We start from the raw sequence: 13,638 nt of genomic DNA on the forward strand, positions 1-13,638 counted from the left end.
CGATTATTCTTTTAAGAAACAACCCATGGAATTTGTAATACCATATTTTATAATCTAAAGAGTATTCCGATAGATATATTACATTTTAATACAATAGTAAATATTATCAGCGGCGTTTGATTATATTTAATATAATTTCGAAGTTTCCTAAAATTTCAATCCAGTACGAGTCCCCTCGCTTAACTAGTAACACACTGTGTGAAACTAGTTAAGCGAGGCAATATATAATCACATATATAACACATATATAATAATATATATAATAATGTATATGTAATCACAGGCACAAGGGACATAACATCTTAGTTCCCAATGTTGGTGGCGCATAGGTGATGTAAGGAATGGTTAATATTTCTTACAGCGCCTTTGTCTTTGGGCGGTGGTGACCACTTGCCATCAGGTGGCCCATATGCTCGTCCGCCAATCAATGCCATAAAAAAAAAAGAGAATTCAAGATTTATTGATATCGTATTATGATACTTCAATACATTCGAAGGGGCAGCAAATATGTGGCCAACTTCTAGATGCATCCGTAATGTTTGTTGTTGTATTATTTAGGAAATTGTGAAGGATCTCGCGGTGTGTCACTAAGAAATCGTAAGTTTAATTTATTATAATCGCATCAGTTGAATGATTTATGAATTATTAAATTTCTCATTTTTTATTGACTATAATATTAGTTAGGAGTTAGACATGTAGTAAATTTCGTAGGTTATGATTTTTGTTATTAAAATTATTAATAGTTAGAACTTTAGGTACGTAGTACGATGCATTACCCAAAGTTATGCGACGTGACGCAGTAAATAACTCTGTAAAAACCGTATTCCAAATGAAAAAAAATGTATTATTAAAAACGTAAAGCGTATAAATATATTCAATTACCAAATAAGTCAACTGAAACAACATAAAAAGAAAGACAGCAGAATGAAGTTATGGAATACTCCACCACTTCTTTAACAAAATTAATTTAAAAAGACTCTTCACTTTCGATAATAAATATTTACTTTAATAAAATAAATATTTGTAATATTATCAAATATTTTATTTTATATATTATTTATGATAGGTACACAAAGTATTGAAGAGTAGTCACTGTTTTACAACTTCATATTTGTCTTTGTTAGACATTCCGTTGTTATATCTGCTATGCGAATTCTTCAAAATTTTGTTACTTATGCATATATCAAATTTAATAAATTTGTCTAAATCTCATTGACATTGACATTACCGTCTTTACCATAGGGTACATGAGGCACGTGCCCAGGGCAACCCATCCTGAGAGGGCCCAGAAGAACCAACAATTTCCTTCACACGTTTGTGCTCACGTTGACTGCTATATATTTTCGAAAGTGATATATTTGTAAGAAACAACTAACATATTTATCAAAAAAGACTATTAAAGATAGTCGATATTAAAAGTAGAAAGACGCTCTTCATGAAAGAAATAGATATACTATAAAATAGCCATAAGATTGTACAACCAATAAGATTCTTATAAATTTACGAAAAGTACCGCATCGTTTACTTGAAACTATACTTAAGGCCTGGCCATAAGTAAATTATTTGTACATGGTAGTAAATATCTACCAAAAGGGCCTCAAATTCATGGATGCCCAAGGGCCCCAGCAAAGCTTAAGGCGGCTCTGGTCATTGATTAGTATTTTAACTATGATTTTAATGTACGTTGCTACAAGTCCACGTTTGTGATGTTAATAAGTTACCATTGATCTCTCCCACTATATTGGTATGACACATGATATCATCTGTTAACTTAAATTTATACAACTACGATTATTAAGATCTTAAATGATTCCGCTGGCTGACTGTAACTGCAACTTTACTATAGTAATAGACACCGGAAGTAATAGAAACGTTTATGACGTGATACCGGTGGGTAATCTTCAACATCAATTAAAATGTCAAACTGTAATAGCTTACTACCCGAAGTAAACACTTCGGGATGTTTTTAACAAAATAGGAATACTCACTGTTGCGTCACAATATATTTACAACAATATAATGTATATTCACAGTAACATTGATCACTTTGATAGAATCAGTGATAATCATTTTACCTATATGCACGAGACTTGAGGATAAACTTATAACGCCAAGTTTCCGACTCCGCAAAGTCAATAAATCCTTCTTGGGGCAAGGTATCCGTTTCTATTATAAAATTCCGCACATTGGCAAAAAATACATTGGTAAAGAAGGCAATACAATACAAGATTGTACATATTATAAACAGTGTAGAGCTAACACTTGTTGACTTCCAGGCAGGATGTATTATATACATAGGTAGTAAATTATATTTAACTAACATGGCTTTGTATTTTTAAATGTTTAAAAAGAGTAACAAACTATTGAGTTTCTTACCGGTTCTTCTCGGTAGAATCTGCATTCCGAACCGCTGGTAGTTTTACTTAGTATAGTTTGTTAAATGACGATTCAAAAGTGCTTGTAAAAACCTACTTGAATAAAATATATTTTGATTTTGATTTAGGAAGACGTCATTATAAAATATTTTCTCTCAATACTTAATCTATTAGGAACATGGCTAGGGTTTAAAAAAAGTCAATTAAAACTTTTAAAAAGTATTTCTTTATTATAAATCAAATACTAACACCAACGATCATTAATTCGACGGTTGGTTTTCTAATTTTTAATACGCGTTTATTATGTCACAGAAGTAACGATACTAGCTACTTACTTTTTACCTAAGTAAAATACTTTACAGACAATAAAAATACATAATCAAAATAGGAACTTTAATGTGACGTGCTTATTCATCTCGTTTAAATATGAACATGAAGTATTCAATAAAACATTAACAAACGATAATACGTAATCTAATAAGTACTTTTAATCGTAACTTGTTCATCACGATATAAAACGTTATCTTAACATAATATACAGTGCCAATAATATTATAAACATAAGAGCAAGGCGAATTACAAGAAATAATGATTAAATTTGGACAAGTTTTTACATCAATTACGGTATACAAGATGAAATATTTTGGAATATTTGAAATATTTTAAATCACAGTGTCATTAAATAGTTTCTAATAATTTTTGTCACTTAAATTAATCTGTGATCAGTGGAATCTTTCCTTCGGTTGTGGTACATTTTTTGTAAATACATTATTTTAACCATTGAAAATGACTCAACCAGGTTTCGTCTTTCTTCTGTTTGTTATAAATTTCGGGTTCGAACAAGCGACGTCATCTGGCGTAGGACGATATCCCAAAGCACAGCGCTCGCTAGCTTTCGGGAGTTTCGATTAAGTCAGCGCGAAGCTTGCATCGCAGAATTAATGCGCTCGCGCCTGTGTCATCTTCACTTACTTTACATTCTGCTTTGGATCCACAGTGGCAACTTAAAAAAAAGGTATTATAACATCTTAAATTTGTGTAATTCGTATTTAAAAAAAATTATATAAAAAAAACATCTCGCAGTAGACCTATCTCTAAAATATTAAGTGTCAGGTTTCTCACGTACGAAAAGAAGTAATACTTTTATATTATTTACGAGGTATTTACTTAACATCATATTTAGCAAAAATAGCATTAAATAATTTTATTATAGGTTGATAAGTAATAGACCGCACAAAAAAAATCCCAACAAACAATGTTGTGAACAACGTCAAGAGGTTTTATCGACAGAAGTGATAAATATATTAATTTATTACCAATTACATAGCTAGAGCAATATTTACATTTAATTTTATCGTGATTATACGAAAACAAAGACAGTGACTTTGTTCATATAATATAAACAAGAGTAGTTTGTTATACTTTTTTGTTATTGTTAATTTTTTTTAAAAACATGATTACCCTTAACTTGTGTAGGTATACTTAGTTCAACGATGCAAGCGAATCTTTTTCAGTGAATAATTTATTTATTCATGTAGTGTATTTTTCACTTATATTAGACGTAATTCTTAATGTTAAAGCATATATTATAATAAAACAATTTATGATCACCAACTTACTATGTGTTCGTGATGTTTAATTCGATCATCCTTGAAACGGGCTTGTATACTGACCAGCCGCAGGGAGTTCGCGGGGCGCAGATTTGTGTAGGGTTTTCTGTAGAAGAACGTCTGGTTTTTTCTTCTTCAGAATTGAGGGCTCGCTGTAACGAAAATAAAATACCTTATTACCAATTTATATTATTTCTTAAGCAATGTACAATTTATCGTGAGAATAGTGGAGGCTACGTTATATTAGATACCAATAATAACTATTGATAAACAAGGACATTTGTATTAACTACGTTACTGGTCGTTTACTAGTCTATACTTATTAAATTATCACACTTTCAATGTCTATTATTTTATTTGCTAACCGGCCTCTGTACTACCAAAACCAAAATATACTTTTTACAATTACTTTTGAATCGTCATTTAACTGAATTGTATTAAATGTATAGATACCACCGGTAAGGAATGAATTCTACCGAGAAGAACCGGCAAATATTCAGAAGTTACCACTTTCCAACACTTGAAATACAAAAGTCAAGACAATCAAATACAATTAATTGTATATAATATATCAGGCTTGAAGTCAACTAGTATTAACTCGACGCTTTTTATAATCTATATAATCTTGTGTTGAGTAATATCCTTGATTTATTAATGTTTTAACAAACGATTTTAATTTATGAATTGGCAAAGTTAAAAATATCTGCAGAATATTTAAATTGAAATGAATACCTTGCAACAGGAAGGATTTATTGACTTTGCGGGGTTAGAAGCTGGTCATTATAAGTTTATCCTACTCCTTGCGTTTATATAGTAATGATCACTGATTTTATCAAAATTATGTTATTGTGATATTAACATTGTTATAAATATATTGTAATGCAACTTCAAGTATTCCTACTTTGTTAAAAACATCCCTTGGGAATATTAAGCTCCAAGATTATAAAAAGACCGGACATCTCTCGTCTATGAAAAGTAACAGTCTGTAAATATCCCACTGGTGGACTATCCTTCCTTTCCTTTTGCCAAAAGCCTATACGGCCTATTCCACCATGATGCTTCGGGTAGAAAACCGCAATATTCGGCAAAAATTCACGTATTCTTGAAGCTAAGCTTACATAGATACTTAAATAAATGTAAAATATGTGTATTAAAATCATGCTTTATAGCAATATTATAAAGAGGTGATTTTTGTTTGTTTAATTTTATTCGATCCACTTAGGAACTACTTATCCCATTAATATTTATGTTACTATAGTTTTTTCAGGACGGACGGGTATTTTTTTGTATTATAGTCGAAGATAAAAATGTCGGTTAAGGCGCTTTCCTGGCTCAACCAAAACCTAACAGTAGTAGTACAAAATTGTAGGTCTCCAAAATGTCTAAAACAAAGTCAGGAATAGCTATCTTTTATAAATATGCGACAATTTTAATTTACATAAATCTTTTTTAAGATTAATAGTATTAACATATTAATAAAAAGAACAGAGTTCGATTAAAACTTCATGTCAAAACAAAATTTCAGAATTGTTGATAACTAAACTAATTTTTAGTTTTCTTTTTTGCCAGTACCATTATTATCAGTGTTTTCGCGAAAATTCTAATTATTTATCAAATCACCATACAACATTACATAAGCTATATTAATATTTTTTAGTCACAAAAAAAATTATGAATTATATGGTACTTATACATAAGATATATCAGCATACGAGCCAAATTCGAATTCAAGATTATAACTATAGATATTTTTCGGGATTACCTTTTTTTTGGAACAATTTGCCTTATCGCACATTACACTTGGCTATTGAGAGCTAAGCTATATAAGTTTAAAACTTCGACTGTCAAGAGTCACGACAGTTTTGCTTTAAGTGTGTATTTATTATGTTATAATAGTGGACGTCTGATCATCATTTTTAAAATACGTTCGCATTAAGATACACACAATTAATAACGTATTACGCACTATTTAGTAAAATTATCTTATTTTATAAAAACAAACAACTAATTCCATGAATCGGTAATTTTAACATAAGGCGTTGACGTCATTTATATTTATCAACATATTCATGTACTCGTAGATACTTTCCCTATATTATTTTGTTAGTTCTGTAGATAACAAACAGTCCAAGTTACTTGTAGTAACTTATCCTTCATGAAAATTTTAAACTCAATCGATAATTCCATTGCTGATTCAAAAATAAGATATTAAATTGATTAGAAAAATAGGAAAAATATTGCTCTGCTGGACGATACCTTGTCATTATTAAAATTAAAAAAATGTCAAAATAAAGATGGTTATTAATTTTGACTGTTGTCATCGTTGTCATTGGCAGTATGAACGTAAACTATTGATGTTTTTCTATCGCACGTGACATTGGAGAAATAATCTGTGCCTTTTTGGCACAAATAAAAGCCAAAGAAAGAATGTTTTTCTATTTAATAGAATGATTTGTAACACATTATGTATACATTTTAGCTTTCTCTATATAAACTTTAACTATGACAAAACTCACGTTCCTCCGTGCGTATAATATGCTAAAAAGAGGTACTAAGTTTCACGAATTATACACCAAATTATATTTTATAAGCTTATAAAATGATACAAATCATTCTGTAAGTTATGCGGAGAAAGGCGATTTCGCAAGTCCGTTTGATTGAGACAGCAATCTCGGATGCGACAGAACTCATTTGAAAAATAACGTGCTATTGCACCATGATTTTCGCATATTTAAAATTTGTATATAAACATCATTGTGTCAAAAACCAAAAGAAAAAATATCTGATTGGGATATCTAAGATATCTATTAACTTCTTCTTGCAGAGCATTGACGCACTATGAAGATAACGGTTCATCTTCCTAGAATTTCATAATAATATTTGTACAGACGCACCATATCCCTTGTCTTCTTAAAATAGAACCTGGGAACGCCCGGAATATAACCGTTACACTTTATATACGTTATTTCAAAGCGCGTAAATTTACACGTTTCGGCTTTTTTACGTACAACCTACGCTTTTGCTGATCTTTTAAGTTTCGAGAGAGATTCGATTGTATATATTTTATTGAATGTTTTTTTTTTAATTAAATGAAACACTTAATAAAATTTTATTCAATTACTAGAGCTAGATAAGAGCCTCTTAAGAAAAATCATATGTATACCAAATGATTTTTCTTAAGAGAAAAATAACTTTTGTTTAGTAGAAATTGTCATATGAAAGCGTCATTACATGCAGACATTATGTGTTTTAAATTTATAATTAAAGCATGTCTACGAATAAAACCCTACGAAGGGCATGGCATACAATTAATTCTAGTTATTTTTATTATTTGTTAGTAGTTTGTTTCAGTTTATTTCAAAAATAGTGTAGTAGTGTAGTGTAGTAAACAGTTTAGATATAGGTGTATAAAGTAAATGGCATGATATGTAATTATTAGAGAAAATCGTCATAAGTAAAAGTAAAAATAGAAAGTTGAAAAGCTTGTCCTGTGAGGGTATCCTTTAAAAAGTGTGTGTTGAGTGATGTCATCATACGACGTCGTACGATGCGCCCTTGAGCGTATCCGGCGACCGGCGCACCTCACGCCACGTTTTATTCATTGTTAGGCAACATGCACACTATCGAGTAACTTTATTTATTTGAGAAGTGGCTTTTTAATACACCTGTTTAATCTATATTATATTTAACTAGCATAATTTTTGGTGTTTTTTATCAAATATTCTGCCATAAATTTAATTTAATGTACTAAATTGGAAGGAATACACAACGACAGTTCTTAAGCTGTCACGCCTGCTCCGAAACCGGGATTTGAGGGAGTAATCTTATCTCAACAAGTTAAAACCGCTGATCATAAATTAGCTTTATCACCATTGACGCCAATATATATATATATATAAATCGTATTAGAATGAAATTCGTAATCTATGCTTATAGAAACTAACAATTACAAATCATTATTTTATCATTTAAGTAAATTTATTATTTATATAAAATATATTATTTTTTATATGATTAAATTCGTAAATGCAAAGCTTTTTCCTTTTTGGTTTTTTTTTTAAACACGTTTTTTAAGGAAGTTTCAATGTTAATAGAAATAAGGTGTGGTGAACGATGAATATATGCTGTTAATGTAACCGTAGCTGTGTGCGCAGGTATGTGCCGAATCACAGAATGAATGGCGATATCAAATACACAACCATCACGTGGAAGCGCGGTCGTATAACTTGTAAACAGGAAATTATACTACTGCGTAAGAAGTAGAGAAGGTCGTTGACCAAGCTGTTTTATTATTTGCGCTTAAAATTTTTATGCAATATTGGATAACACACAAACAACACCTACGTTTTTTTTGCGCTTCACGCAGTATATTCGCTGCACAGATAAGAAAAATATATGATCATTCATAAGTTTAAGTCTTTCATAGAATTCAATTTTCCGTTCAGAAACATTTACGTCGTATAAAATAACGTTATATAGATATAATTAGTTGAATACAAGGTATGTATAATTTACATGTACGTCGTAAGTACATTTATTCTATTTTATGTAGTGTGATGAAAGTAAGAGTTACTTAAGTTATTAGATTAAATTAGGCGTTGTCATACATACTAAAATATTGGCAAACGCGAAATTGTTTTGTTTTTAAAAAATACGGAATTCGATTGTTAAAAAAATATTTTTAAAATCTGAACTAAGTCAATAAGACAAAAACATTTAAAATATCTTTGTGAAAAACAGTAGCAAGAAAATATAACAAAAGTGTTTCCTGTATAGAAATAGCGGTTAGTGTGTCAGATTTTAGATGAGACATTTTCCAGTAATTCAAAAAATATTCAATATAAAATAAAACAAGTACCTAATTATATATAATAAAATATAATTATTAGAGAGACATAAATGTAAAAAAAAAACCAATTAAGAATTTTCAGAAACTGTATTTTAAATCATAATCAAAGATATAACGAAAATTAATCGTACTATCGATGTTTCCGGGTCTTCAAGCGTTCGGAGTGTAATTATAATTATATGCATTTGATCTGTACTATGTAGGTGAGATGAAACTGAGGTACGTGATGTTAGTCACGACGCTCAGCGGCATCCCGTCATCAATCAATTTCTCCGAGATGATACCACATTTTAAGATTTCCGTGCCAAAAATAATAAAAGCAACATCACTGTGCCGACTTGAAATACATAACTCAATATAATACTTGGAAATCGATTAATATCACTAAACACTTTTAATGATGATTTATGAAATAAGGATATACTTATAATTTTAAGCAAATTTTACATAAAATTTTAATAAAAAAGTAATTTTAAAAGTTTAATATATTTTTAAATTAAACGAAGGAAAATATTTACAAATACATAAACGACTTGTTCCCCGTAATATTGAATAATGGTGAATTTTCAACATGATCTCATAAAAATGAGAATTGCGTCACGTCCTAAATCATAAATACGAAGGGCCAAAATATTTATTTAGCGTTATCTCTTATAACGTCTGAAGTCTTTGAACTTACTCCCCATGTATGTAGTAATCATTTTGTGATGTTTATGTGAAAACGAACATATATATATCTATATTTTTAAATTTAATGTTTTATCCAAAATTCCGTTAAAGATTCAAAATGTATAAGCAATACTTCGTGCACGATGCATTAATCAATACCACTTGCAATAGAAATTGTTATAATAATAGCACTATTTTATATTAAAAATAAATTACAGCATTGGTGTAGGTCAGGGATGTCGAGGTATCGAACTACGAGTATGACGTCATTGCAATAGCTGCATGAAGTGACAATTAAATTCATAGAAAACCTGATGACTTTCTTAAAACACGTCATGTATAACTGACACGTTTTCAACATATTTTCAAATACTACGAGTAAAGTTATTTTGAAACAATAATGATAGATAAATAAAATCGCTATGAACTTAAATATTCTGAATAATGTCGTCATTGCTATATACACAGCAATCGAAGCTTTAATTAAAGTCTATATTTAAAATGCGTTTGGATTATAATCGGTTAGGGAACTGCTTTGTTCCCACACCCTATTTAACACAATGTACATGAAAAACTTTCTGTAAACAAAATCAACTATCACTCCAATAAACAATTAATTCATAACAACCCGTTATTTTAAAATGACATTAAACAAAAATCCATCTAAAGCTTAACACGTGTTTACGACACGTAAATTGCGTCGTAATTTAATGATATTTAATCATAAAACTGGACTTTAGACCTTATTAGTGTGAGAAAAAGTACAAATGACTAAGTAAATTCAATGTTTATATTGAAAAAATTAAAAAATAAAAACCTTTGTCTAGTGAACTTGTAAAATTTATATATATGTATATATATAAATATATAATAAGCTCAATAGTAAATTAACATATACAACTTACCCTGTTCTTGGGAACCATGGCGACTGTGAACATGCACATAGCTACTAAAACGATTAGTACTCGATTCATCATCACTCTTTAACTTATGCGGGTAGTTAAAATCACGATTTTTAAAGTTCCAACAAGAAGCGTACGGTGTGCGCGGTGGCGGAGCGTGATGGAGTGTCGGCGGCGGGCGGGCGACCAGCGGTTATAAGTAGGCTGGAGTGGCCCCACCGCTGCAGCGTGCCGTACCATATTTTTCTAATGGAGAGGTTACACTCTTATGCCAGGCGCTTGTTGGAGCCCTTGCACGAATGCGATTCCACAGGCATAATTCAAAAATGGTCAAATTCAATGCCAAATATAGTTGTCGAAACAAATTAATTCAACCCTACTCAGGCCTAAATATCTCTATGAAAATGTGGTTAAGTTTGATTTTTCATAATAAATCACAGCGTAAAACCACTACGACTTGGTTAGTTGACAGAAGTTATCGCTTGTTATTATTGCGATTTAAATGACATGAATGGACAAGCCTATTTGAGTTTACTCGCGATAACCGATGATACGCACGCGGTCGATCAATATACAGAGTGAGTTGTTTGTTATTCTATACGAGTACTACGAGATCGATGATCTTAAATTAATCACATCATTCAATATTATTTTCATAATAAAATAAATAGTACTACGAATTTCCAAAAATGTCTAACTATTTAATGGAATATTTATTGGGAACACGTGTTAAATTATATATTTATTGATTCTAGAAATATAGCGTCAATTTTATCTAATTGCGCGTTAGTTGTTTATCTCATTCAACACTGGAATATCCACATCATTTTATTTTACTTGGTTTTCCCAATTATCGTAATATTTATATTTGTAGGGATCGGATTATTGAAAAGTATTATTATGATAATTCAACAATTCAAGTCGGATGCGCGCCCGCCCTCGCCTCGCGCGTGCCCTGACGAGGCGTGCAGTAGAATTGCGTCATCCGAACATGCACAATGCTCTCGAAAGCTAAATAAAGTTTTTAAGATACCCACATCGCATTGTTTTTACTTTTGAAGTAACTTAAATAATTGACTAATAAACTTGTAAAGGATAGTTACCTAAGAATTACAAATAAAAACTCAAATTATAACGTTTGAGAGTATATGACATTTTTTTTTTATTAATAATTTATTAATATTTTTTTGAGGTTTTAATATAATCATTTTGCAATAATAATTATAAAATACAAATACAGCTCGAGCACCGGCTGTACGTCTACACCTAATGTATCAATATATACCCATATACATACGTGAATAGACATACATATGCTTGTAAGGACACCATCAAGATTATATTAAAACGTGGTGGGCGAATTCTCACACTTATTTCGAACTAGCTCAAATTTGTCAAATGTATCATGAGATAAGGAAATTCTTAGTACAAAAAAATACAATAGTCGTCATACATACGATATAATATATCCTATTTATTCTATAATTCTATCGGCACCCAAAACATTAAAAAGCAGATACCATTTTATTCCACTACAACGTAAGCACGTTATGTTTTATACCCACACAGAAGAGCTACATAATTAAAAAAAGGTAAATACCCATCCATGTCGGGACCCTTATGTACTTCTCAAGACCCTTTTACCCTTTTCTAGTTTCCTAAAATATAAAATTTCTAGAACAACGCAATTTTATCTACAATTATAATGTTTTTTACTATATAACGAAGGTATGCTATCATCCAGTACAAATCGAAGAAATATCTGGTTTTAAAAATTACCTAAAGTATGGGCTGTTTTGTGGACCCTAGTCCATGCCTGCCTACACTGTCTAATGGATAATCATGTACATACATAACCATTTACCTTTTAAGATTTATAGTTTTAACTGTAGATTTGGATATATTAAATAAAGAACACAAACATATAACATTAATAAAAATATTTTAAAAACATTCCTTTTTCTGCTCCTCTTCAAAAATTTACATGATTTTCTTAAAGTACTAGCAACAAATAATTTCTGAAAAATTTTAGGTCAGTAGTTTCTCTTTTTCAACATCTAAAAATACAGTCATTTTAGTTAAATACAATTATACTGAGCATATAAAGTTAAATAAAAACTATTAAAAAAGCCATGTGCCGTGCGAAAGATGTGTACCACGCTGTGCAAATTGATTCATTTTAACTAGGTACTATGAATAAAGCAATTCTTTACAATGTATTATATTATGTAAATAAATTTGCTATTAATTTATCAGAGCTACTGACATCATCGCAAATCGCAATTCATTACTTATTTACGTTTGAAATGTTACACTAAATCTATAAGTACTTATGTGACTTCTCTGTTATATATTAACTATGTTTATAATTCAATAATAAATATTGAACAGATAATATTATGTTACCCATAATAATAATTACAAAAGAGAATAAAAATATTGATATATTCTAAAATGTATTTAAAAAAAAATGTATCAATTAAAATCTATTTTTTTCTTCTGATTTATAAAAACGATTAAACATTGGATATTTTTCAATATTTAAATAATAATTATCGGTCCAAATTTAAAAATGCGAGACAGAAAACGATATTATTTCAATATATTTTTTATTTTTTTCCCTCAAATATGCCTGAAAAATAAAAAAAATCATTATGAAACTTGTTCTGCAGATTATTTTAAAAACGTAATCGTTTACTTAGCTTTTCGAAAATGTATAAAAACTAGGAATTTATTTCAAACCAACCTAAATAAAAAGATCAGAAAGGACGCTGGTGGAAATTCGTATTCGAACATGACCGAATTCGTACTAAAGGTCGTTCTTTAAAATTCCCACAAAATTGATTTAAAATAATAACCAATGTAAAAAAACTAACTTATTTACTTAACTTACTTACTTAATACAAATTTAAAATAAAATTTAGATACATAAACAGTTCAGTAGCTAAGTTACAATTAAGATATTTTGTATTATCATTTTAATCCTGTGCACGTTATTTACCAAGAGGATGCTAAAAGAAGTATTGCTTTCTGTAAATTCATGCTTAATGAGGATTTAGAAGAAGCATCTTTTTTGAAAAAAATCCTCTGGACCGACGAATTCAAATTTGATTAAGATGGTATTACTAACTACCACAATAAATATTATTGGAGTGAAAAAGTGGACAAAAACCCTAATAAAAAGAGGCCAAAAGAGTCACAACGCCGTTTTTCGGTCAATGTCTGGATGGCAA

General features: G+C 29.9%; 1 protein-coding gene across 1 annotated transcript; it reads right to left on the reverse strand.

The window, feature by feature from the left end:
• Positions 1 to 3,128: 3,128 nt before the first annotated feature.
• Positions 3,129 to 10,644, reverse strand: LOC113398018 (uncharacterized). Its single transcript, XM_026636576.2, has 3 exons — positions 10,409 to 10,644; positions 3,995 to 4,137; positions 3,129 to 3,378 (listed from the first exon to the last, which is right to left on the reverse strand). The coding sequence occupies exons 1-3, from the start codon at positions 10,478 to 10,480 to the stop codon at positions 3,264 to 3,266; spliced, it is 330 nt and encodes a 109-aa protein (XP_026492361.1). The 5' UTR covers positions 10,481 to 10,644; the 3' UTR covers positions 3,129 to 3,263.
• Between the last annotated feature and the right edge of the window lie 2,994 nt (positions 10,645 to 13,638).

The sequence above is a fragment of the Vanessa tameamea genome, chromosome 13 (genome assembly GCF_037043105.1).
Source record: "Vanessa tameamea isolate UH-Manoa-2023 chromosome 13, ilVanTame1 primary haplotype, whole genome shotgun sequence".
In the NCBI taxonomy this organism is placed as follows: domain Eukaryota; kingdom Metazoa; phylum Arthropoda; class Insecta; order Lepidoptera; family Nymphalidae; genus Vanessa; species Vanessa tameamea.